The 26,108-nt window shown below is 44.3% G+C and overlaps 2 protein-coding genes across 2 annotated transcripts; one reads left to right on the top strand and one right to left on the bottom strand.

Annotated features, from left to right (window-relative positions):
* Positions 1-2,596: 2,596 nt before the first annotated feature.
* Positions 2,597-6,766, bottom strand: LOC310871453 (inner ear-specific collagen-like). Its single transcript, XM_083782983.1, has 5 exons — positions 6,304-6,766; positions 5,466-5,875; positions 5,118-5,207; positions 4,505-4,573; positions 2,597-3,417 (listed from the first exon to the last, which is right to left on the bottom strand). Exons 2-5 carry the CDS (start codon positions 5,854-5,856, stop codon positions 2,702-2,704), a joined length of 1,266 nt encoding a protein of 421 aa, XP_083639109.1. The 5' UTR covers positions 5,857-5,875; positions 6,304-6,766; the 3' UTR covers positions 2,597-2,701.
* A 1,427-nt stretch (positions 6,767-8,193) lies between these two features.
* On the top strand, positions 8,194-24,635 carry ppm1la (protein phosphatase, Mg2+/Mn2+ dependent, 1La). Its single transcript, XM_083781428.1, has 4 exons — positions 8,194-9,273; positions 16,325-16,499; positions 20,209-20,370; positions 21,074-24,635. The coding sequence occupies exons 1-4, from the start codon at positions 8,881-8,883 to the stop codon at positions 21,433-21,435; spliced, it is 1,092 nt and encodes a 363-aa protein (XP_083637554.1). The 5' UTR covers positions 8,194-8,880; the 3' UTR covers positions 21,436-24,635.
* The last annotated feature ends 1,473 nt before the right edge of the window (positions 24,636-26,108 follow it).

Here is a 26,108-nt window from a genome sequence, read left to right as displayed (position 1 = left end):
GGGTGGAGGTTGTAGAGGTGGGTGGAGGAGGGTGGAGGTGGGTGGATGTTGTAGAGGTGGGTGGAGGAGGGTGGAGGGGTGGAGGTTGTAGAGGTGGGTGGGGGGGTGGAGGTTGTAGAGGTGGGTGGAGGAGGGTGGAGGGGTGGAGGTTGTAGAGGTGGGTGGAGGAGGGTGGAGGGGTGGAGGTTGTAGAGGTGGGTGGAGGAGGGTGGAGGGGTGGAGGTTGTAGAGGTGGGTGGAGGAGGTTAGAGGTGGGTGGAGGTTGTAGAGGTGGGTGGAGGAGGGTGGAGGTGGGTGGAGGAGTCTAGAGGTGGGTGGAGGTGTCTAGAAGTGGGTGGAGGTGGGTGGAGGAGGGTGGAGGAGGGTGGAGGTTGTAGAGGTGGGTGGAGGAGTCTAGACGTGGGTGGAGGTGGTGTTCCGAATTTCGGAATGGTGGTGCTTTTTAAGCACCACCATTCCGAAAAATACTTTTCGGAATGGCAATGTTTCGGAATGGTGGGGTTTCGGAATGGTGGGGTTTCGGAATGGTGGGGTTTCGGAATGGAAGGCTGTCCCCGGTATATCCTGGAGCCGAATTCCGGTGGCTAGCCTATCTGTATAACAAAGGAGTTTGTTGACATGAAGAAAACAGACGGGTTGATCAAAGACTTTGGTTTTACATATGCAATAAATGTCGACACCCCACGCCAATGTACAGTCCTTAAGTAGTGACCTGCAAGAATACAATCATTTGGTCAGTTGGGGCGCAAGCCTTGTGTGGAGACGTCAGCCACTTTGCTGGCTGCCGTGAGTCTGTCTATGCTGTAAGCTGTACTTCGTTGAAATAAACAACTCATGGAACATCGAATCTCGTCTGTCTGCCTTGCACATTTTCTCCTCTGTATGGTATAAAAGTACCCTCACTAAAAACGCCGGGACAACGCTCCACACGTCCCAAACTCTTCTCCCTTCTGGCTCCAAAACTGTGGAATGCACTTCCCATTGCAGTCAGAACTGCAGCATCACTCCCAATCTTCCGCCGTAGTCTGAAAACCCACCTTTTCAGACTCCATCATGGCCCATAGCACTTACCCTACCCCCTTAGATAGCATTTCTGTAGACTTAGATAGCATCTGATACAGACTTATAGCATGTTATGTAGACAGCACTATAATTGCATTGTATATAGTCATAGCACGCCATAGTACATATGTATAGCATAGTAGTATATATATATATATATATATATATATATATATATAGTTTATATGTATAGTCTCATAATATAGATATTCCACTGTTACTTTCTTAGCTTACGCATGTTTTATGATAAATGCTTTTTTGTGATGTATTCCCATGCTTTTTGTTCTTGCTTAATGTAAATCGCTCTGGATTAAGAGCGTCTGCTAAATGCCTAAATTGTAAATTGTTCATGCAGCCTGAACTAAGACAAGATGGAGTTGGAAATACATTGTTTTCAACGAGGGTGGCTATTTTAAGCATGTGTGCAACATGACAATTGTTTTAAAGTATTGTACAGTAACAACTAAAGTCTCTTTTAATGTTTAAGAGGGTTGTACTATTACTACAAAGCAATTTAAAATAAAGGGATTAAAGATCATTAAAGCTGGGCTGTTGCCTGAGTCCAATGCATTTCTGCCTACTTCCGGTCCAGGACGTGGCCCAGTGAGTTGTCCCCACGCTCAATGCGTAGTCTATGTAGAAGAGCCGCCATGTGGACTGAAGCCCCATGAAGTGAACGCAGTTTGCGTAACTCTGTCTATATCTAAGGCTCTGATGGGGTCTTATGAGGCTGTGAGGCTTATTAGGGTCGGATATGGGGAGCCGAATAGTTACAAAGTACTGGACCGGAGGTTGACAGAATGCACTGGACTCAGGCAACAGCCCAGCTTTCAGTGATGATAATGAAGGGTAATGATAATAATAATTTGATGACTAAATTAATTGTGGGCATTAAATAAAACATACCAACTACAGTATAGTTTCTGCAGTGAGCTTATGAGAAATACACCTGGTGGAAGGAGTAGCCTAATGAGATCATTTACTTTAAAAAAGTAGAGTAAAAGTACAAAAGTATTGGGTTCAAAATATACAAAGTACTAAAAGTACTTTGTAAAAGTAAAAGTAAAAGTACTTTTACAGTACAGTTTTTTTAAATTAGTTTAAAATCATTCAAAAATGGTAGCTTTACAAGCTCACGTATATAATAGGGTTTAATTGGTCAATGTATGTTTTGTATTAATAATCTAAATCTAAAAAGTGACTTTTAGTTTTCAAATAGCTGTAGTGGAGTAAAAAAAGTACAATATTTGCCTCTGAGACGTAATAGTGTAGTGGAGTAAAAGTATTGGACATACTCAAGTAAAGTTAAAAGTACTTCAAAATTGTACTTGAATAAATGTCCTTAGTTGTTCTACCACTGGAAACAAAAACGACAAACGTGGTGCATTTCAAGCATATATAGGGAGACTTTATTACTTTGTGAGAAAGCATACAAATGTTGCAGAGTCATACAGTACAGCCAAACCTCATTATCAAACAGCAGGGCGAGCAAAGCCAAGTTACTCTGACTAGCATATACAAGCAGCAAGCAGACATGGAGGCAGCAGTGATATTTACTTGAGTCACGTTGATTTGACAGAGTATATATAGTGCAAAGAGGCGGAAGTCTAGTGCAGGAAAGAAAAATACAAACATGGACTCATTCCAACGGCAGAACCTTGGGGTCAGTGAAAAGCAGGAAGCCAGAGAACGTGCTGTCGTCCTCGCTACTGGAGTAGACTCCGTTCCAGTCCCTCAGCGTCTCCAGCCACACCTGGTCGCCGGCCGCGAGCTGCAGAATGCCCAGGTTGGAGGCTTGGTCAATGTCTTGGCCGTACAGCGAGTCGCGCGTCCGCAGCTTCCGAACGCCGTTGACCACCAGGGCGGCGCGCAGGGGGCGGTTGCGCACGGTGATGTGGTAGGTGAACACGTAAACCCCAGAGTATGTGGCGTTAAACTTGCTGAGACTGGGGTCCCAGTGGCCCTCCCCGTTGTAAAAGACCTTGTCGAACTTCACCGGCAGGCCGGGCGGCGGGAAAGACTTGCTGGGGAACAAGCCCACGCTGAAGGCAGAGCGGACCGGCTCCGGACTCTCGCCAGGGGGGCCCTTTGGACCCCGCGCCCCGCGTCCACCTTTACCACCTCTCTCCCCCTTCGGACCCGGCGAGCCTCGTCCCGGGGGCCCCCTAGCTCCGGTCTCCCCCTTCACGCCTCTCTCGCCCTGTGCACCGGAAGTTCCGTTCAGTCCCGAGGGGCCTGGATCACCTCTCGCATCGAAACACTCCCCCTTTTGTCCGGGCATCCCCGCCGTCCCATTTTGTCCCGTATTTCCTGGGTCCCCTTTCAGACCACGCTCTCCTTTAAGGCCTGGGTCACCTGAGAGCAGAAAGTATTTTCCTTACACCGAGAAATACCTTCCTGAAACTATTTGGTCAACTCATCACACATCATCATTTGAACTGAAAATACACATTATAGCCTGCAAAATAAGTATTATTCAGTAAGTATTACATCAGTTTAATTTGCACAGAACTTCTACATTACTCACAACTAGGGATGTGCCAATGAGTCATTTTGGGCAATATCCGATATAATTAATTGCCGTTATGGCCGATAACCGATATTACCGATGTCAATATGATCTCATTCTGTAGTGAAAATATCACACCCGTGTGAACTGAGTGGTGCAACTCCGTGTGGGGGTCCCGGAACTTCCAGACCCGCAGGAACGCGCCCAGGGTGCCAGCCCGGTTCCAGCGAGCCGCCCAGCGTCCGAAACGGTCGAGAAATGACAGAGTTACTGTGTGGGAATTAGCATTTAGCAGACATCTCTCTCTCTCTCTCTCTCTCTCTCTCTCTCTCTCTCTTAAATAACTTAAATACCTTTAAATTTAATATTGTGAGCTTGTAGATCTGTTCAAGCTGTTACTTTGGGCTTGTTTATCAGTAAAGACAGACCGATTAATTGAACCGATTAATTAATTAGTCTGATTGATTAATCGAACCGATGCCGACTAATCTAAAAACAACTCAAATCGGCCGATACCGATTAATCTCCCATCACTACTCACAACAAAGCAAGTACTGAAATATTATTGATTTGCAAACATGACCCACTTGAATAGTCTAAATTAGTAGCTTAATGAGTAGTATTAAAATGTTATCGTCTTATGTCCAATGTATATGTATTTAGTTCATAAAGTTAACATAGCTATAATTAAAGGCATTTGAAAGCCATTTGAAATTAAATAAAAACATTACTTTTTTCAGGATTCCAATTCAAAAATAGCAAATAGTAATTCGGGATTTCAATTCAAATAATAGCCAAAATAGCTGATCTACTATTTTCGCTACAACAGTAATATGAAATGTGGCCCTCTGGACTGAGTGTGGAAATATAGTGGCCCTCTCCATCGTCAAAGTTTGCCCACCCCTGATCTATACTGGCATGACCCCTGCATACCTTTGTCACCTTTCCCTGCAACTCCAGGAGCCCCATTGAAGCCTGGAATTCCTGATACACCCTGTTCACCTGAGGAACACAATAAATGTACACATTTATTTGGTGGGCAGCACACATTGATAATTCGGGGGATTTGTTTTTAAACCACTTTATTATGAGTTAAACAATATATAAATAAGTACTAAAGTAGCATACATTATAATATAGTAAAGGAGCCAAGAACTGTACATCAGCAAAAGTACGTGTATTAGATGTATTAAAATAACAACAGATTTACAAGTAAAAGTAATCATTGAGGAAGAACAAGAAAGTTTTGTCACGATTACTCATACTGCTAAATGTTTTAAATAAAACAATTTCACAATGATACCTATCTTTATGGCAGATAAAGGAGGGCGGAGGCAGAACAAAATACAACATTTGTTTCTGGTAGTCTGTCCAGTGTCCATGCACTCATTCTTTTGTGCGTAACCCATAGAGATATTCTGTTTGCTGTAACTGGCTGCGTATGTCATGTCATGTGACACAGCCAAAGCAGTCAGCCTCTTTGCATAAAGTCTCTCCGAGTCTGAGAGAATGAAGCAACCAGAATGTGTTATCAATCATCACCCACCTTTCTCTCCATCCAGTCCGGTAGATCCAGGAAGCCCAAAGAGACCAGGGAGCCCCCTTGATCCAGGATCACCCTTCTCGCCTGGTGGCCCTGAAGATAAGATTGGGGGGGGGAAGACACACAGCAAAAGTCGTTAGGCTTGGGACTCGAGCTCGCGACACACTGTCAGGCTGGATTACCAGCCTAGGTGCCTGGACCCCTCGGTCGGCCCAGGCCGGTAAAAAGCATTCTGATCATAACAGAAGAAGAAGGGAACCCAACCCAACATTGGCTTGAACACACTGTATATAAAATGTTAATTCAAACAACTCTAAAACTTTTAAACCAATCTCATATAGACTCAAAAACCTTTAATTGGTGGACAGCACTCGCAGAAGTTAAAGAAACACTCATTTGTATCCACGGTGAAATTCCCAAAGAAAGGCCCCGGGGGTGGTATGCCCTCCGTCTGTAAGTCAGCGGTGTAGGCTTCGTTGGCGTAGGTGGTGCTGTCCGTAGAGGAAAGGGTGTAGGCGTCCATCATCTCTGTGGTCTCATCCGTATGCATGCCTGGAGTCGGGGTGGTGGTGGTGGTCTGCCTGTAGCGGCCCGGCGGTCCTCCTCCTCCGCCCCCCACTCGAGGAGGCTTCTTCGTGGTCTGAGGCTTGGGCCAGCGGGTGGTTCTGGCGCCAGAGGTCAGTGTGGCCGTCAAGACCACGAGGAGAGTGGTCAGCAGGAGGACTAGGCGAAGACACGGCATTGCTGATGGCTTCGATGATCTGCAAGAGAGGAGAGCATTCAGGGGAGCGAGCAAACACCTCTAGTGCTGCTGTTCATTCTTACAGTTTTTGATTTCAAGGACTAATAATCACAGCGGCGAATGATTTTATTTTATTTTAGAAAGGCTTATCTATGAAGAGAAGACTTCCGCACACCCGGTTCCATTTTAAGCCTGTGCGTGGTGACAAAGCACTAAGCAGTAGACGTGTAGGAGAACGAGGGCATACTCAGGCTCAAGCCCCGAGGAAGGTCGCAAGACCGAAACGTTGCTCGGTTATTCATTGAAATAAAAGCTCTTGGACCAGCGAGTGGCAGTGTGATTGTCTCCCTCCTTCTAGACTGCTATTATACAGAAAGGCTTATCTCAAATGCAAGGCTGGATTTGTTGAGCGATGGCATACAAATGTGACAGGCCCGCATCTCTTACCTGTCAATGTTGATGCTGTTTATTACTATTCATTCCATGCCTTCCATCTGGTCGACTGTTACCGCCGCGTACAGCATGTCCTTATATTGGCCAGGGTTGTCCGGCTCCTCCACCAAGACACCAATGGGAAAACAATGAACGGAAGTCACTTGGGGTTATTAGGGTAGGTGTGTTCGTTAAGGACATATTGCGTGACACCTGAGGGATATGAAATAGAAAGTCTAGAGCGCAGGTTTCATACAAGGCTAGACTTTATTCTTTGTGATGTGGCATATGATTCCACCATTACATACAACAGTGCACACTGTGTGTAGCCACCGTTTCAAATGCATGCTTGCTTTATGGAAAAGAAACCCTGCAAGGTGACTCAACGCAGATACACATACACGCAAATGCTGTCCCATGCACGCACACACGCACGCACGCACAAGCTCACACACACACGCACACACACACACACACACACACACACACACACACACACAGCCAACGGTGAATAACATCTCACATAGGAGGGTTACCGCACACATCAAAACGTGACCAAAATGTTTGGCACCACCTCAAAGCTGAAAATAAGGCCTCAGTCACCACAGGATCCATGTCCCTAAGCAGGCTCCACGGCAGCACTGATCTTATCTAACCCAATCACTACCTTGATCTAACAAATCCAAGGCAAGACCCACAGAAACACAGCACCGCTGAACTTCAGAATGCATTGTGGGTAGAATGTCGACCTCTGACATTAATGCCCAATGGGTGCAGGTTCCTGGTTAGAGCCCTTTGATGTTTTTGTGCTGTGTCCTTGTTTCACTTCCCAGACACCCTAAGAAAGAAAGAAAGTGTGTGTAGCCTGTAGGTTGTGCAGTGGTTCTGATCTAAAGGATCCAGGGGGCTTCCCCAGAAAAGTTATAGTTAAAGTGGTAACTAACTATATGTAGCCTTTTTACTGAATATAAAATATAAGTTTACACAATGGAGGTGGTTACATTTTGTCTCCCCATGCTCCAATTATTTATTATGAGATTATGCCACATTAAGAGTCCAACTAGTACTGGTTCTCAAATGTTTTATTTGCAAGGACCCCCTTAACTCTGAGTGTTCAAATGGAACTAAATGGACCTACAGACCTGTTATGGTCATTCAGGGTTATCTATTTGTGTGTTTCTGGTAATATTATTGTACACTCATTTTGTATCTCCCCACCCCCCCCCCCCCCCCCACCCCACCCCCCCCACACACACACACACACACAAAATGTGGAGAAAAAGAAAAGGTTTTAGAAGCCCTTGTGACAGTATACTTAGCAAAAATGTAGCCTACACATAGCCTACTGTATAAAGCGGTGTAAAGTTTATTCGAACTGCATAGGCTGCTACAATCGTGGTGATTGGCCAGTGGGGGTGTCTTTATAAGGGGTATGTGCGCACCAGAGTATGCAGCATAGATACAGACCATAAAGGTATGCACCCGCAGAGGAGAAGCTGTTTTCTACTAAGACCAATGGATCATCTATTAAATAAAGAAACAATCACAATGAGTGCCCTTCTGTGTGCCGTTTCTTATATTGTGGGTAAGAAAGAAAGGAGGATAGCATGTTTTTTTTGCAACATCTAATTCATAGATCTATATACTAACCAGTAACCTATACAGTTCTGTATATGCATGTCAGAATGCACGAGACAGACTGTGGAAATAACCGAGAACGGGGGAAACAAACATGAAAGGCATAATATTTAAGGTTAACCGTACTAATAATTTAACATATTGACTTGGGGAGAAGAAGGGAAAAAAATACTGCAGCCTGCCTATTACATTAACGTGAGACTCTCCCCACCCCCGAGGGTTGCCTGTGATGTTTTTGATTGTCCATCATAGTAGCATATACGAGCCTGCAGCTGCGCACTCTGCAGCCACATTTATTCAAGTATGGGGGTGCGTGTGTTGTGAATGATGCGGAGCGAGCGAAGGAAGGGACGGGGACTGAATGAATACTAGCCACATTTCCCGGTGAAGAAAACGCGGGGGTCAGAGAGAACGATCGAGGCTACCGCCGAACCGAACCCCGCCGCCGATCATCAATCCCCACCACCCCCGATCACTACCCTACCCTTACCCGTCGCTCTCTCTCTCTGGGCGGGTCTTATAACCTAAACAAACAAACAACCAGAAATCCGCTATTCTTCTACAATGGAATATATTCATGATCTCCTCTTCCGCAGCTGTTAGTTTGGAGTACGGGGGTGTCTTGTCTCTCTCTCTATCTCTCACAAGAAAGACAAGGCGGGCCAAATCAATGACGGTGGCCTGTCCGCGTTTGTGCTGCTGTGTGTGCTCCCCGGGTTAGAGAGCCGCACGATCGGCCCGCGCACACCTCACGGTATACGGTACGGTACTACCGCATTCGCACCACACGGGGCCTTGTTCTGCCGAGAACCACGTCAGATGGTCATAAAAGGGGATATTTTTTTGATCAAATCCGCCTGCCAGCGAAACGATCTGTTTTAAGTGTTCCGTTGAGCCGGATGGAGTGAATTGCAAAATCGAGGGAGAGACGGCGTTTTGTTGTGCTGGTGGGTGATGATAGGAGACACAATGACGCTGTTGTCTCTCCTGGGTCGGATCATGCGCTATTTTCTCCTTAGGCCGGAGACATTGTTTCTGTTGTGCATAAGCCTGGCATTATGGAGCTATTTCTTCCACACAGACGAGGTGAAGACCATCGTGAAGTCCAGCCGCGACGCCGTGAAGATGGTCAAGGGGAAGGTGGCGGAGATGATGCAGAACGACCTCAGGCTAAGTATCCTGGACGCGGAGTTCTCCAAAACCTGGGACTTCAAGAACAACAACGTCGCCGTGTACTCCATACAGGGCCGGCGCGACCACATGGAGGACCGCTTCGACGTGATCACTGACATCACGAACAAGAGCCACCCGTCTATTTTTGGGATATTTGACGGACACGGCGGCGAGGTAAGCTTGGGAAGGAAGGGATATTGAGGAGAAGACTGTCCATTCCATTTTAATCATCATCATCATGGCACTGTGGCCACCACAGCCAAGAAGTAGGCCCAGGCACCCCCACCACACTGAGCCAATCATCATGCATGTGTGTGTGTGTGTGTGTGTGTGTGTGTGTGGTATTATGCTGCAGTTGCTGCTGCTGTTGCACACAAGTGTCATCATCACTTATTATAGGTTCAGAGTCACAGCATGTTTGAAGACACAAGCATATTGCAGGCTAAACCACACACACACACACACACACACACACACACACACACACACACATGTTGTGGGAGAACAACCTCTTTTGTGGTCATCATGATTCATGCCTCCTCCACTCCCAAGTGTTGAAGAAGTGGAGTTGAATTGCACACCCTCTCTCCCTCACTAAAGACCCACCCATCTGGAGTCTTTGTGTTATTACAGCCCCTGTGTGTGTGTGTGTGTGTGTGTGTGTGTGTGTGTGTGTGTGTGTGTGTGTGTGTGTGTGTGTGTGTGAGGGCTTCACTTCTTTCCTTCCACTCCCCCTTGTCAGGGGTCAGTGAATTCCCATGGCTGACTGTCCAGTGTCCACACACACAGACATCATGTCCTCTGAACCATCTGTCTGTTCCAGTCTGCCTCGAGCAGTGAAGACACACAGACACCTCTCATTCATTCATTCATTCATTCATTCATTCATTCATTCATAGTGTTTCCTAAACAATAGGCCGGGTAAAATAGTGTTTTAAACGTTTCCTACAATATATATTTTTATTACTAATTCAAAAGACATATTTTCAGACATTCACAAACTAATTCAAAGATTTTTGTTTTTAAATAATAATTTTAGAGGCACACATCTATTTTCACAAATTGTGAAAATATGTAATAATAGTAACAATACTTATAATTAATCACTATTAAATGGGGCTTAACCATAGTGCATTTTTGTAAGGTTGGATCTCAGGGAGGCGGAAGGCATCACATTTATCTTTCGGTTCTCAAGCAAAAAGGTTTGGGATCATTGATTGATTGATTTTTATTTGCTGACATCACATAAAAAAAAGAGCACAATAGCTCTTTCTCGACATAGCCTATAGTCATAGCATCAAGGATGAAAACAACAAATAGCTTGAAGTCTTATTTTTATTGTGGTTCTCTTCTTACACACACAAATACATCATTCCCATCATTTGCATGTTCCCTGGGTAACTCTGGTGACAACATGGGTTTCATGCTAGTAAAGCTGTGATTAAGACTTCATAAGCCTACTACTGGGCTGGCATACCGTTATGTTGGAACAATTACCTGAAGAGAGAGAAACGGACAAAGATGCAATATGGGCTTGTTGGTTTCAGTACTTAATCAACAATATTTGTCAAAGAAATATTGGCTACTACTGAGTAAATCCAATCCTGACTGAAGGTTTGCAAACAATGAATTGTGTCAGAAGCACTATTTATGACAGCTATTCAACTACCGGTATGCCAGTGCATCATGCTTTTACGGATCTTTTTTATTCCAGTTAGGGAAATAATTTACAAGGATTTGAATATGCTACCCATGAGATCTATTGCTATAGCCTTAAGGGTCCATTTGGTTCCATCCTAACTGTCATTTAGCTGGGGGACCCCCCTGGAACTCCCTCAAGGACCCCTGTGGGGGTCCCCGGACCCCACTTTGGGAACCACTGATATAGGCTATAGCTGACTTGTCTTCAAAGAATGATTTTTGCCGTAAAAAGAAAAATACTCGTGTATACAATGGGGGGTATTATACAACTTCAGCGGTCACATGATCATTAACACTGCAGTGGCTATACTTCGTCATACACGCGACAGAGGCATCATGCGCTGGAAATAGCCCATCTGCTATTTTCGGTCGCACAACTCTGTATGGATTAAGCCGCTGCATGTGAGACCGCATAAGCAACCTGCATGCGTCTCCCTGTCTGCAGCTGTTTATCCCTTCATGGCTTTTAAATATTGTGTCAATAAATTATTAAGTAATGCCTGCAGTTCCAGAGATGCAAAATTGGATGGTTCCTGCGGTATAGGGAGCCAAAAGTTGACATTGAAAAGTGGACTAAATTAGAGCATTTTTTAATAGAGAACCATAACATGCACAACAGTGTTGCTGGTGTTGAAGGGGGAGATAGAGAACTGGGTATGTTTATGTTTACTGGGTGCTGATCTGTCTTATTCCGGGCCCATAATCAAATATTTAACCTTCCTGTCTGCACTGCAAAATCCTCAGTGTTCTTTTAACTCGTGCCCTACAAAGTCCCCTAGGTCTGTATGACACCCCCCTGCCGAGTGTGTGTGGTGTGGTGTGCGTACATGCGGCTCATTCACCTTTGATGATGGTGGTCATAGTCACTGTAGGAGGGTGATATGGTGATGACTGGGTCATGATGACATTGTCCTCGACCAAGGTTCTTATTAGAAGTAAACAGGCCCAATACACACACACACACACACACACACACACACACACACACACACACACACACACACACACACCACCCATGTTGGTTTTACTATAGTTGAGGAAATCAGACGTTTTTTTGTTTTACCCTAACCAGTGTTGTGTGCACCAAACCTAGCAGATATACAAGCTCACCACAATACGTCACAGACTTGCAGTGTGACACGTTGTGAGCTTGTACATCTGTCATTTTCTCCTGTGCACGACACTGGCGCAAAACGAAGCATAAATCGGCATAACTCTAACCCTAAGCCTGTACACACATGCACGCATGCACACACGCACTAATAACACTAACATCTCAGTGTTACATAGGACTGAGCACACATAACAGAAAACGTCGCATCGCAAACCCACTGAGGAAAGATTCCAGACCCCAAACTGGCTTTAAAAACAAACCATGTTCTATATCAAGCCCTACACAAAGTCAGAAATATGTTGCACATGTTTAAAGCTAATGCTCTCAAGGCAGGTATAATTTCACACATTAAATCAATGGTCATTGGTATGAGTCTATGAGATGATACTCTCATGTTAAGGTACTTTGAAATCAGGATTATCTTTTTCTGGTGTGATACAAAATAGTTGGGGAAAAGTACTCCAGGTGTGGATGTCCAGCAACCTGTTTGTTTGCTTGGGACATAATATAAGGCAGTACTATTAAATGGAGCTAACATGCCAAGCCAAATATGGACAGATAGAACAGTGTGTCAGTCTCTGACTGAGCCGTGTGTTCTAACCCAGCAAATGTAGGAAATCATTCCAGCCAGCATTGCTCTATTTCAAAGTCTCTCTTATGCGGGCAAGTAAGTTTGTCCAAATACAGTATGTACAAGTCAGCACAAACAGCTCTGCAGTTGATTTGATTCATTAGCTGCTGAAGCACAAAAGTATGCTGAGCCGTTTAAAACCTCTTGTTTTTTGAGGGGCACTAGCCCCTCCTATATTCTATCTATTAGTGTAGATTTTTGTCTTACACAAAGATTACATTCCCATTGACAATGAATGGAGAATTTTACATCAGTGTCTGAGCAAATAGGCATAGTGTTTATTTTACGTCATGATGATGTACGATGATGAGAGCGCCCCTCACTTCACACGGGTGTGATTTTTATTTTTCACACAGGTGTTCCCACTACTGTGTCATATTATATAAACGGCTTGTATCTGACTTGAACGGCACACACATGGTTCTCATAATAAGATTGACCCATTTTCAATGGGAGATGAATGCAGCTAGGCTCAAATTTGACGAGGGAATCTCAAATGAAAACCGCTGCAGTGGTCTTGGTTTAATGCAGCTCATTTGCATGTTATATCTTCATAAGAGCACCTTCATCTTGTGCTCAGAGGTAATCAAGGTTGACTGACTCCCTCTACAATTAAATTAATGAATGAGTACACTCATCCAGACAGAGAGAGGGGGAGAGAGAGAGAGAGAGAGAGACATTGTTCTCTAGTGAGTAGTGACATAATTGCTCACAGCATTTAACTTCCATGTCACGTTCTTTAATTATATTTTAACGTCAACATATCTCAGATGAAATGGCTGCAAGTCAGGTAGTATCTTTGTCTCAGCTGATAAACCCGATTAATGCTTTAATGTTAACAACACAGGCACTTTCAATTGCTGGTGCATGCATGAAGAGACACAGGTTTCCAGCATCCTTTTCATGAATATCTGCCCTGCACATGTTACAGCATAGCAATGCTGTAATGTCCGTTTTCTATATAACTCTAAAACAAACCCAGACAGTTTATTATACTGTAAAACCAGTTTCTGGCATCCCAGTCCACACCTGTGTCCTTGTCACTGATGGGTTGAAATCCCAATCTCAAGAAATATACTTTACGACAGGAATCAGAATAAGAGTCAACTTGACATTTGAATTGCAGTTTTGATTTTAGACTGGAGGAGGTATGATTTGTATTTTAAGAGAAAGGGTGCCTATTTATTATTAAACTAATTACATATTATTCTGTTACATTTTGCCAGATGTGGCCTGCAGCAGCAGCTGTTCAATGCAAGGCTGTGACAATGGGGGGGGGGGAGAGAAGACGAATACATGGAGGGCAAGGGAGGAGGGATTAGGGTTGAGGAGAGGTTGTTCAATAATTCAGCATGGAACACCTGCTGACCGCTCATTTAAAAGGAAAGGGAAAGAGAAAAAACTAGAAAAAGTGCCCTTCTGGGCACAGGTCTCCAGCAGGTTATCCACAGATCCGTGCAGTTAGAGGTAAAAACACTTTTGGGCCAGTTATAGCGCCACCTTGAGGCTGAGTTGAAATTGTTCATGTGGCATTTCGTCCTCGGCCTAGTGGGAATGTGCGTGCACAATTTCAGGGAAATCACGCGATGTGTTCATGATTTGCAGCATTTTGTTTGAAACTGAGCACTCCTGTGAACTTTGGAAGCCAATGTTAACCAATCAGGATGGAGTCTGAGAAATCTGAAAGACCCGTTTCGTTGAATGGCTCTAGAGAGACTGTGTACTAATTTGCGTGATGTTTGGACAAAATCTGTAGGTGTACTGTGAAAAAACTTGTTTTGCACAAAGCGGCCTCCTGGTGGCGCTATAACAGGCCGTTCTGGAAAGTTTGGGGCAGAGGTTCATGGTTGGCATCCAAGGAGTGTGTGTGCAAAATTTGGCATCGACCGGGTTAACGGTGGCTGAGATTAGCTGGTCACGGACGGACGGACACACGGACACACGGACGGACGGACGGAGTGCAAAACATACTCTCCCCATGCCTTCGGCTGGTGGAGACAATAACTCGTTGAACCAGAGCCACAGAACCTGGCTGAGAAAAATGAAGCCTGTGCAATGAAATCACAATGCATTCTATTTATGTCCTTCACTCCCACTTTTCACTGTGCTGAATAAAGCAATATTACATGAGAGGGTGTGCGTTACTGTCATTAATGGCACGCCTGCGTTACTGCAAGAATGAGCCCGAAGGCGAGTTCTGTAAGCAGCCTAGAATGACAGTAACGCACACCCTCTCATGTAATATTGCGATTATACAACAGTTACCCTAAAACATATTTTTGACAGATGAAGCCACATATGAAACTGGCTAGCCTAGCCACTGAGTCTGCTGTGCAGCTGCGCTCATGGGAGAAACACAGCTGAATTATTTGTTTTAATTAGGTGTTCCATGATGCTGGTTTCTTTGAAGCACGACTAGAAGGCTGTTTCAACCAATCGGATTGCTTCCTCGAAACGACCTGTTGTAAAATGTGATTTACAACACAATAAGAGACCCTCTTGAATTAATACCTCGACCTGCTTGAGAAACATTACCTTTTTAGGTTAGAGAAAGCATCAAAGGTCTCCAGCAGCTACGCAGCAGAGCACTCAGAGGAGAGGTGCTCACTGGCAACAAGAAGGAAATAATCTCGAGTCCGACAAAATCACTATCCTCAAACACTTAACTGTAAAATGTAAAATGTAAAAACTTCCTTTGGAGAGCCTTTTGCACTGGTGGTGAGCCAACAATACAATAGCAACACCAACGGAACACAAGTGTAATTAGTATCGGTTGTCGTAAGCTACTTTACACACTGGTACATGATACTATGCAGGGAGCTTGGGTGTCCTGCAGTCTAGCATTGGGCAGAGGCTGCATTTCAATGCCTCGCTCTCTCCGTTCATTCTCTGCTACACATTTACATTAGATCGCTTATGTTATGCTTAGTCAGGACAGGAGTATACATTTCCTCCACTCTGCTCTTATATCACGCACAGTCTTCCTAGAGGCAATTTTTTTATCTCTAAACCCTCTGCTAAGATTAGATTTTGTTTACGTAGCCTGGTCCTGGACAGATGTGCTGGATTGATTGATTTCTTGGTATATCGTTGCTGTCAGGAGGAAACCACCTAACTCCATTTATTTTGTTTCTTTTGATTTCTTGGCATAAATCATCAGTGCTATGCTATTGCATACCCCATGTGTGTGTGTGTGTGTTGATTAAAAAAATCACACCTGTGTGAAGTGAGTAATTTCTCCTTTCATTGTCAATGGCAAATTTGAGACGTGTGTGGACAAAAGCTGTATATAGGAGGGGCTCTTATCATCGTACATCATCCATTCATTGTCAATGTCAAATTATTTTGTGTAACCAATGTAAAGTAGTAAAAAACGCTTCGGGCCAAACCTCTTAACTCCATTGGACCCTCAAACTGTCTGGCAGCTGACTTTCTCTCTCATGCAATTGACAATATATAAAGTCTTTGATGAGGCAGTATTGCTTGGCATCAAAATATAAGGCTTTAATTCTTTTTGGATTTTGGTAAATCAGTAAAATCCTCAGTGTTAATTTATCCATTTGTAATTGTGCGTGTACAATGTAACCAAATTGACACTTGTGGCTTCATTTGGTTACCTTTTTACACTCTGGGGTCCCTATTTCTGCCCTATTTCTAGGCAAAAATCATTGAAAGAATCTTAGTAGGTAAATGTTACTGTGTATCCTCTAATCTACAACCCATCTAATAGCAAACCCAACTGTATTTACGTATTTGTGTCGTTCCCTGTTCGTCCCCAGGCCGCAGCTGACTACGCGAAGGCCCACCTGCCGGAGACGTTGAAGCAGCACCTGCAGGCCTACGAGAGGGAGAAGAGAGAGAGCTATCTCTCCTACGCCAGCATCCTGGAGCAGCGCATCCTGGCCGTGGACCGCGAGATACTGGACAAGCTCTCAGTCAATCACGACGAAGCAGGTCAGGACTAGTGAAGAAGGGGCGGGACGTGGGTGGGTTTATGATGTGTGTGTGTGAGTGTGTGTGTGGGGTGGGGGGGGGGGGGGGGGGGGCTCAAGTAGATGTGGTCCGGCTTGCAACACCTGTGTTGATTTCGTCGACACAGGTGACACAGGCGATAAATGATGGCTGAAACTAGACTAACACTAAAACTAAAATGTGACTAAATGTGACAAAAATGTGACTAAAACTAAATGAAAACTATTCAAGAGACTAAAACTAAAATAAAACTTGCTGCCAAAAACACACACCAACACACACCAAGATTGGTCAGTAGATTTTATCAGTAAAATGAAATGGGGTTTTGAGTGGTTTTGATTGTATGCCCTGCCTTGTTTATCAGTCACTGGTTTAGGACCCAGTTCCTCCCAGCAATCTGTAGCTCACCTTTTGAAGGTTAATGCGTGATTTATGCTTGGTTGAATGCCGTGGCGTGCACCAAAAACTAGACAATCTACAAGCTCACAATGTGTCGGGCTGAGACGCATTGTGAACTCTCAGATTGACCGTTTGGTGAGTGACACGGGCGCACAGCTAAGTATTATGAGGCGCAACACTGATGCTGCTCCTCAACAAAGCAGCTCCGTTTCATTTGGCGTGAGGGGTTTATAGTTACCATTCCTGTCAGCTGTCAGCCCTGAGGAATTGATTAGATACAAAAAGGCGGATTCAGCAGCTAGTAAATCACTGTATTTCTCGTTGCAGTGGAGTGGATATAAAGCCAGAATGCAGTCAGAAATGATTACACCAGGGGATGGTGCTTAGTTCTTTCACCTCCACAAAAGAAACAAAGGATCTCGATCGCACACAAGTGGCAAGTGTTAATTTCAATTATTTGTAATAGTCCGGCAGCCGACAGGCTTCTTTTGTATACATTCATGATTCCACTTGCTGACCGGCTGTCACTATTGGGCATTTTTTTAATAGGGGTTTCTTGTGACCCTACCATTAACATACTATGGCAGGTACAAACATTGGCTCAAAGCTGGGCATACTGTAGATAGATAGATTTAAATTCACTCTGTGTGAGATCCAGTAACGTTGTTTCTCGTGAAGGTGAAAGAACTAATAAGTAAGCACCATCCCCTGGTGTCACTTCTGACTGCATTCTGGCTTTACAGTATATCCACTCCACTGCAAATGTTTTCTATACTAATAACCGAAAGACAGAGGTTTTGGCTATCCAGATTCCAGCCTTCATCACAAAAAGCCGATTTGTTTGTTTGTTTGTTTGCCACTGTGTGTGTGTGTGTGTGTGTGTGTGTGTGTGTGTGTGTGTGTGTGTGTGTGTGTGTGATCCGGTGCCTTTGTATTCCGTGATGTTGATTTGAGTGGTCATTGCCATCGGCACCAGAAGTCAGAGGCGCGGTGGTTAAAGCTAAAGTAATTTATAGTTCTTTCACCTTGACATCATCTTTCACCTCCATCCCTGGAGGTATACAGCAGCTACTGAAGTTGGATAATGATGACTACAGCTTAAAATCCCCTTTGGTTATGCAAGATATAAAATACTGTTTTAAAGAGCAGTGTACACATTATCATAATAATATGATGCCGGTACATGACGTCAGTGCTGTGACATCATATTGATGACATCAGGGATCTCCATATATATATGGGTGAAAGAGTGGTGGCACTCGGAAATAGTTCGTATAGGTATAGTTGTAATGGACAAATGGTGAACAGGCTGGCCACCGGCCAGGCTGACCCCAGAAGAGGCAGAGGAAGTCCTTTTCAGGTTTTGTATTGGTGTGTGTGGTTTGGTTAGTGGACCCACACAGTTGGAGGCTGGAGGGTGAAGAGAGAGATGGTGCTGGAGGTTGGTAGACAACAAGCCGGTGTGGTGAAGCATGCATGAATGAGTGAGTGCAGCTAGTCCTATTTGTAGCCTCCCACACCTGTGTGCAGTGAGCAAGCTGCCAGCCACTCAGCCTTGATTGCAGGATTGGCAGGGAGGCTCCATGGGCCTTTTCACAATGGGCGTACAATGGACACAGACAGATCTGAGGATTTATAGATATACAGAGAACCACTGATCCAACTAACTTCAGTTCACACGGGCACAGCTCTCTGCCATGGGTCCTCAGCAATACACACAGCAAGTCTTGAAGTCGATCGGTCAAACGGTTCTCGATATTACACGAAGGGAAGGCAGTTTAGACAGATTTGCGATTTGAGTTTCAATGGATAATGGATAGATATAGACACGGTTGAGGTTGATCGGTTCTCGAGGTATTTAGACATTATTGAATACTAATATATCTATTGATACACCCTTTCCTCCATGCATCATACGGTACCAATATGGGCGGACGTTTGTTTGAAACTAGAATGAAGCACTTCATCTTGTGTATACAAATATACTGTAGTACAGAACGCATTCTGCATCAAATTAATAAAATAAAAATCACTTTTGGGGAAAAATTAAGCAGCAAAACATCAGTGGTTTGCTGATTTGAAAAGTTGTTCAGAGAGAGAGAGAGATTTATTACCCTTTTTGTCAAATAAATGATAAATAATCCTCAAACTTGAACACAGACAGCACAAGATATACAATATATATATAGTACCAGAGCTTCCAGTACAACAGATGAAGAATGAATAATGGACCTTTGTATTGTTTTCAGCCCAGTAGAGCCTCCCAGGAGGGAGCCAGACGGGAGCCTTTCAAATTAAACAAAAAAGTGGAATCCCCCAGGATTTGTAGGGCTTCCTGCTGGTTACAGAGCACATACATCTCAGATAACTCTCTGGGACTTTCCTATGACCTTCCCAACCAGTCTTAATCTTCGCCCTAAGAAGGCCATACCAACTTGTTGTTGTAGAGATATTCTAGTCAAAACACTTTCTATTAAACTTTTGTACGCCAACTCTGGAGTGTGTCTGCTTATAGAACATCTATTCCGTTGTTGATGTAGACATTGCATAGCAAAAATGGTTTCACTGTTAGCTGTGAAGTTCCTGAAAGATTGACTCCTACGGGCTTTGTCAGCACCTGCCATCGAATGGTGTTAAACATTACTTGCCCCCCAGGAGGGGTGCAGAAGTGCAGTCGTATTAGTACAGATTAACGATAAACAATTCTGTTGACAGGACACAATCGTGTCATCGTGTTCAAGAGATTGGGGGCAGATCAAGGTTATAGCTAAGTGCTACTTGTTGTTGCTCACTCTCTCAAGCATTATTTGTTGGGGACACCTCACACCAGGCTCCAATATCTATTTGCTACCCTTTTTTGTAGTTTATTTTCACCTATTTTAACCAGTTTACTTCATAGGAGATTTCAAAACAGCGCTCTGGCTTCTTATCTAGCTTTTTATGTGCCTATAACAAATCCAGGACAATCACAATACATGACATTATCTTATCTTAAACATAACGCTTATAGTGAAGGTGTGATGAAAAGCAGAGTTTTCATCGACATCTTCATTTTTCATCCCGTGCCGTGTGATTGTGTAAGTTACCGGTGGAAACAAACCAAGGCCGGTGACAGAAGCTAAAAGCCCTGTGATCGATGATGTCCATTGTGTGTTATTGCTTAGTCAGTGGAAAGCACTTGGCGTGCAGTAGCCTTGCCAATGAGAAGTAGCCGTTGAAGTGGAAAATCTTTCAGCCGACTCATAAATTATATCTCTCCTCTTTCTCTCTCTCTCTTTCTTTTTTTTCCCAGGGACAACATGTCTGGTAGCCTTGCTGTCAGACTCAGAGCTTACCGTGGCCAACGTCGGGGACTCGCGTGGCGTTTTGTGCGACAAGGATGGCAATGCTGTTGCACTGTCGCATGACCACAAACCCTACCAGCTCAAAGAACGGAAACGAATCAAGAGGGCAGGCAAGTTGGGTACAGCACTATTATAATGCCAAGCGACGGCCAGTGAAGGGATGAACTAAGTACTTGAAACATATGGTCCTCAGTTGCCATCTGTTGGATTACTTTGGAATAGCATTGTGAGAAAGGAAATGGGGGAAATTAAAGCCAGGATGTACAGGTATATTCAAACAATTGCCTAAACATTTTAATAATGCTTTTCAACCCATTCTGGGCGCGAGCCCCTTTTGGTGTTTTAAGCATTATGTTACCGAGTGCCGGCGCTACGAGCTTGTAGATCTGCTATTCTTGAAAAATCCGTGGCATTAATCTTTGAAATTCTTTCAGAGCGAACATTTTTGACACAAATCTTTGCTTCTGAGGGGTTCCTGGAATAACATATTTTCAGATGGGGGTCGGTGTGGCCATGCAATTAAATATATTTTTGGGGTCCTTGACATGAAATATTGAGCACCACTACTGAGGTAGAAACATGAGGTATTTCAGAAAACTGTCATTTTTTTAAATTTCGATGTCGGGCCTAAATGTGTTAAAATAGTTTAGGAGTAAATACTTGTGGATCAAGCAATTGAATATTGTGTACACAATACACCTAATGTTGACAGGGTTACATAGTCGCAAATTAGGCACCAGGCGGCAGCCAATTACCATTTTGTGTATGAATACTATGAATACTAATGAAGGGACATTTGTCTTTTTCCCCCAGGGGGCTTCATCAGTTTCAACGGCTCCTGGAGAGTCCAGGGCATCCTGGCCATGTCGCGCTCTCTCGGCGACTACCCCCTGAAGAACCTCAACGTGGTCATCCCGGACCCGGATGTCATGACCTTTGACCTGGACAAGCTGCAGCCCGAGTTCATGATCCTGGCGTCCGACGGCCTGTGGGACGCCTTCAGCAACGAGGAGGCAGTGCGCTTCATCCGCGAGCGCCTCGACGAGCCGCACTACGGCGCCAAGAGCATCGTCCTGCAGTCCTTCTACCGCGGCTGCCCCGACAACATCACGGTCATGGTGGTCAAGTTCAAGAGCGGAGCGGGAGGAGGAAGTAGCAAAGCAGGGGATCATTAGACCGGGGGGAGAGGTATAACGAAGGCTGCATGGGGATTGCTGATATGTTTTGCGGGTTTATGTTGTCCTCCGATTTCCCACCGGAAAGCGTGACTTTTACTTCATTCCGCATCGGTGTCGTGCGTCGAAAGATAGCAGATCTGCAAGCTCCCGACGCAATGCCGATGTGACGCATTGGGGGGCTTGTATATCGTGCTATTTTTGGCATGTGACACCGGCACGCAAGTCAAGTATAAATCAAGCATAACGCCAAGGGAATGCTGGAAACTGGACCCTGCTGCGTGCTCTTTTATGGATGCTGTTATGAATGCAGATGCACTGGCATACAATGCACGCACACACACACACACACACAAAACAGAATGTTGGTACTCACATTCCTTTAACCATCTATAATCCATCATAGATCTTGAACATAAATTCAAACATAATGTTTTTTATTTTTTAGATTTTGTTTTTGGGGCTTTTTATGCCTTTATTGATAGGGAACAGTAGTCGGACAGGAAAGGGGGAGAGAGATTGACACGCGACAAAGGCCGTCGGGCTCGGGAGTCGAACCCGCGGCGGCGACGCCGTCCGGCTGGCTTGGCAGCCTAGGTGCCCAGACGGTTGAGCTAACCGTTCTGGGCCAAACTGTTGTTCATTTTTACCCCTGTGACTGTACCAGACACATAGAAGGAGTAGCCTATACGCACAGTTTAAATACACAGAAGGTAACCCTCCTTTATCATCAAGGGGGTTGCTCTTAACCAGCACCCATCAGACTGTGATTCATTTACTATGGTTTACTTCAAATGTGACTTGCGGTACCGAAATCTGTCTCTAAAACTCAAAGCAGGAGGAGAAAAGAGGAGAATGGTCACGTCAAAGCCTGCATTTTTTTGTGTTTTTGGCATTTCATCAAATTGTGATAATAAATGTTAATATAGTTACCCAATGTGGATGAGAAATATAATAATGGTAAATGTAGGGTTACAGGCTAGCAGAGAATGGTTTTTTTCCTTCAGTCATTTCAGCCTGAAGGCAGGACTTGTTAGTCTTACTATTTTCCTACAAAGCTGTAGAAGACGGTAAGAATTAGATGCTAGTAGCATTAAAAACACAAGCTAAGAGGCTAATTGTCTCAGAAGTAGTATAAAAACAATATTGATAAAGTCAAAATGTGACAAATAGTACATTCACTCTCTCTCTCTCTCTCTCAGAAACACACACACACTCACACCTGTTTAGGAAAACAAACAATGCACTTTTGAGGCTTTCATTTTTATGGAATGATAAGTTGTTACATATCAACCTATATGTACGGTACACTGCATATCCTTCATCTAAGCCTAAGGGGTTGTCATGTACTGTATTATGTACAGTATGCCACACCAATTGGTGTGGTTGGACAAATTTACTTTCAGAATTTACACTCCTAGGGGCTATGCGGTGGTTTGAATCATCCATGGTGTCTCCAGCTAGGCTGGGCGTCCATACGGATACAATAATTGTCTGTGTTCACCAGGGACATGCGGAGAGTGTTAAAGGGGCTGAAATCCCGTAAGAGGGCACTTTTGGACAAAAATAGCAGATATACAAGCTCACAACACGTCACGCTTGAGAGCTTGTAGATCAGCTATTTTCGGGGCGCAACCCAGCACTCTTTAGCTAGTGGAGATGCAGTGTAACGACATGGATTTCTAAACACATTTGTTCAACGCAAAATACTGTGTTCAAGTTCAGGAGAAAAGGCTATTCTCTCCTGAATGCTGCCTTCCGGTATGGCATGGAAGGAAAGGAGTGGCATTTGCGTTTCTTTCACCATAGTAAATGCTGCATTCGTAGTCTGGAGAGGGCAGATGTTTTACAGACGGGTAAAAGGGCAGGGGATGAAGCCCCCTTTGATGTCTATGTGTGCACGTCCCTGGTGTTGCCGTGAGGGGAGGGTGATCTCTGTCGCTGCAGGCTCGCTGCACTGTAGCAACTCCTACGGGTTGGTCAGGGGAGAGTGTGGCTATACCTGCAGGCCTACACACGCATTCCATTTTCCCAACGGAAACTCCTCACTGTCGGGTGAAACGTATTTGAGGACGACTCGTGGCTGTCTGCTCTCCTTGGGAGCGATTGCTTAGGTGTTAAAAGGTGATGATAATGGGACTATAGAATACATGGGGAATCAACAACTGAATTGGGGAGAAAACAAAAGATGAACAAATAATTGCCCAAATAAAATAATTATTTGAGAAAAACAATCATTGGTAATGGATGTGGATATCATTACGAAACGGCTAGGAACATTCATTGGTCATTTCACTCAGCTATAGAGAACAGTCTTATGAGTTCAGAAAATGTTATCACGTTACGGTATACTGCAGCATTCAAGACCAGGGAAAGGCAACATTTAGGCTATATTTTTATTTGCTTTGCAATGCATTGTTGCTGTCCAAGTGTATATACAATACGATAACCAAAATCTCAGATGAAATCCTAGTCTCATGTCACAATATCGATACATATCACCCAGCTCTAGAGGGGTCCAACTTCAACTGTTTCAATACAATGGTTTTTACACCAACTGTACCAGAGCATGTGCTTTGGCTTCTTGTTTATAAAAAAATATAATAATAAAAAAAAACTATATCTATGGATGCTGATGGAAGCCTTTTGGCCCCAGAAAGCACACAGAATAAGCGATGCAAAAGACTGGTGATTTATGCACCTTATTAGCTATCATTTACAGCTGCAACCGGCATGCTATTATTAGCTAGGAATACAATATGCTTTTGAAGCAATACTGGAGTCACTGAAACCAATGTTCAATTAAGGCCAGTGAGTCATGGTACAACCATACTGATTAACTACTACTGTTGTAGGCTACTGAATTCAATTAACTTTCACTGTTGTACACCGTGGTTTTTTGCATTATTTGAGAGAAGCAACAAGCCTTTATTTTTATTTAACAATTGACCTTAATGCCTTATTTATTATTATTAAGTTTGTTAATGTGTTTGGAGAGATTTGCCAAACCCGGTATATTGTCAATTCAGTTGTTTGTTTGTCCTTTTGTACATCAGTTTACAATTAAAAAACAATACCAATAACTTTGACTTGGGGCAGCTCATCCACATATAGACGCCTACTGCACAGATTGTGGGCCTGTGTGCTCGCTCAGTGTACAACTCTGCCAAAAACACAGTGTAAAAATGATTCTGTATGCAAACGACCAGTATTAAAATGAAGTACCATGTCAGTATTGTATTTTGTCTTCAAATTGTGTGAGTGTGTGTGTGTGTGTGTGTGTGTGTGTGTGTGTGTGTGTGTGTGTGTGTGTGTGTGTGTGTGTGTGTGTGTGTGTGTGTGTGTGTGTGTATATATATTCATGCAGCCTGCAGGACATTATAGTTGCATGCAATATAACTTTATAGGGCTCAGGTCATATAGGCTCACACAACACTATATATTTCAAATACCACTTGTTAGTATAGCAGTTGTTTTGTATTATCATGGACTTTAAGACATGCAAACAATCTCAAAAACGGAGACGGTGACGTCGAAGCCGAGCTAATAGAGTACAAATAGTTCTGTGTGTCATGTCTCTATGCCATATAGAAGAGAGTAGATGACACAGAACCGTCACTGGCGGTAACACAACACCACCGCGGCAGCCTAGACTCTAGAGTATACTAACTGGCAATGGCTCTGACGCGCCGCCGCCATGACCTAGAAGGAGACGAGGCGCGCGTAACGTGGCGGTGGGATGCCAAGTCATATAGTGACGGCCGGAGCCAGGTGCGAGTGCCTCAGAATAGCATGACACCGTAAAGCAGCGACTTTGCCAAATGTCGAAGAAGAGTGTGTGGCAGCTTTACCAGCCAGCCCCGCTGCCCCTGTCTCATGTGTTTACGGTCAGAAGGCGCTCTGACCGTAAACGCCATTTGCGTCAGTGAGCCAGCCAGGAACACACTGTAAGGCCTAGTATAGGATTCTGCAGCGTATAAAGAGGAATTGGAAGTGAGACAAGTGAGCACAGCACATCACACAGCGATCAAGATCATAGCCACAGTTAGCCTACGGTTTAGATATTTCCCATTATAAAACAGACAAAGTTATTTTGTTTTTTGACAATGGGACAACACGGCTCCAAATCATCCACGGAAGCGCGCGTGCTTTTCCAGCGTTTTGGCACAGCGGACAAATCAGTGTATGAGAAAATGAACGAATCCTCTCCTCATCGCAACGGTACATCAACGATCCGTTTGCAGCAGAGGGCCGCTCCTCCGCTCTCCACTGGCATGATACCGACCACCGCCAGACCCCATTCATGGCACCACAGCTGCCGCCGGGAGGACACCGGAGGACTTGTGTACGTGGTGGGTGACCCAACCGGCGGAGTTTGGATGAAGCCGAGAGAGAAATGGACAAGATCGTGATATATAAAGAAAATGTGCTCTCTGGGTGGGATCTGATCAATCAATCTTTTTATGTAAAAGATGAGGCTCTCCTCCTCCTCCGTGGGAAAAAAAAAGTCATGCCCTGAGTTGTGGTGCATGGGGTGCCTTGCCTGTGTTCTGAGGCGTGCAAAGCAGGGATGATGGTGATATCTATGGCTGTGCATTTCGACCGCTGCGCTGAGGCGCGTCTGTGCACTGCAGATGCAAGACGAGGGGCTTGTACGTCTGTGTGTCGAAATG

Source organism: Protomyctophum parallelum (assembly GCF_964188405.1).
Source record: "Protomyctophum parallelum genome assembly, chromosome: 14".
NCBI classification, from domain to species: Eukaryota; Metazoa; Chordata; class Actinopteri; order Myctophiformes; family Myctophidae; genus Protomyctophum; species Protomyctophum parallelum.
Note: the sequence above shows the minus strand (reverse complement) of the source record. Positions and strands in the feature narration are given on the sequence as shown.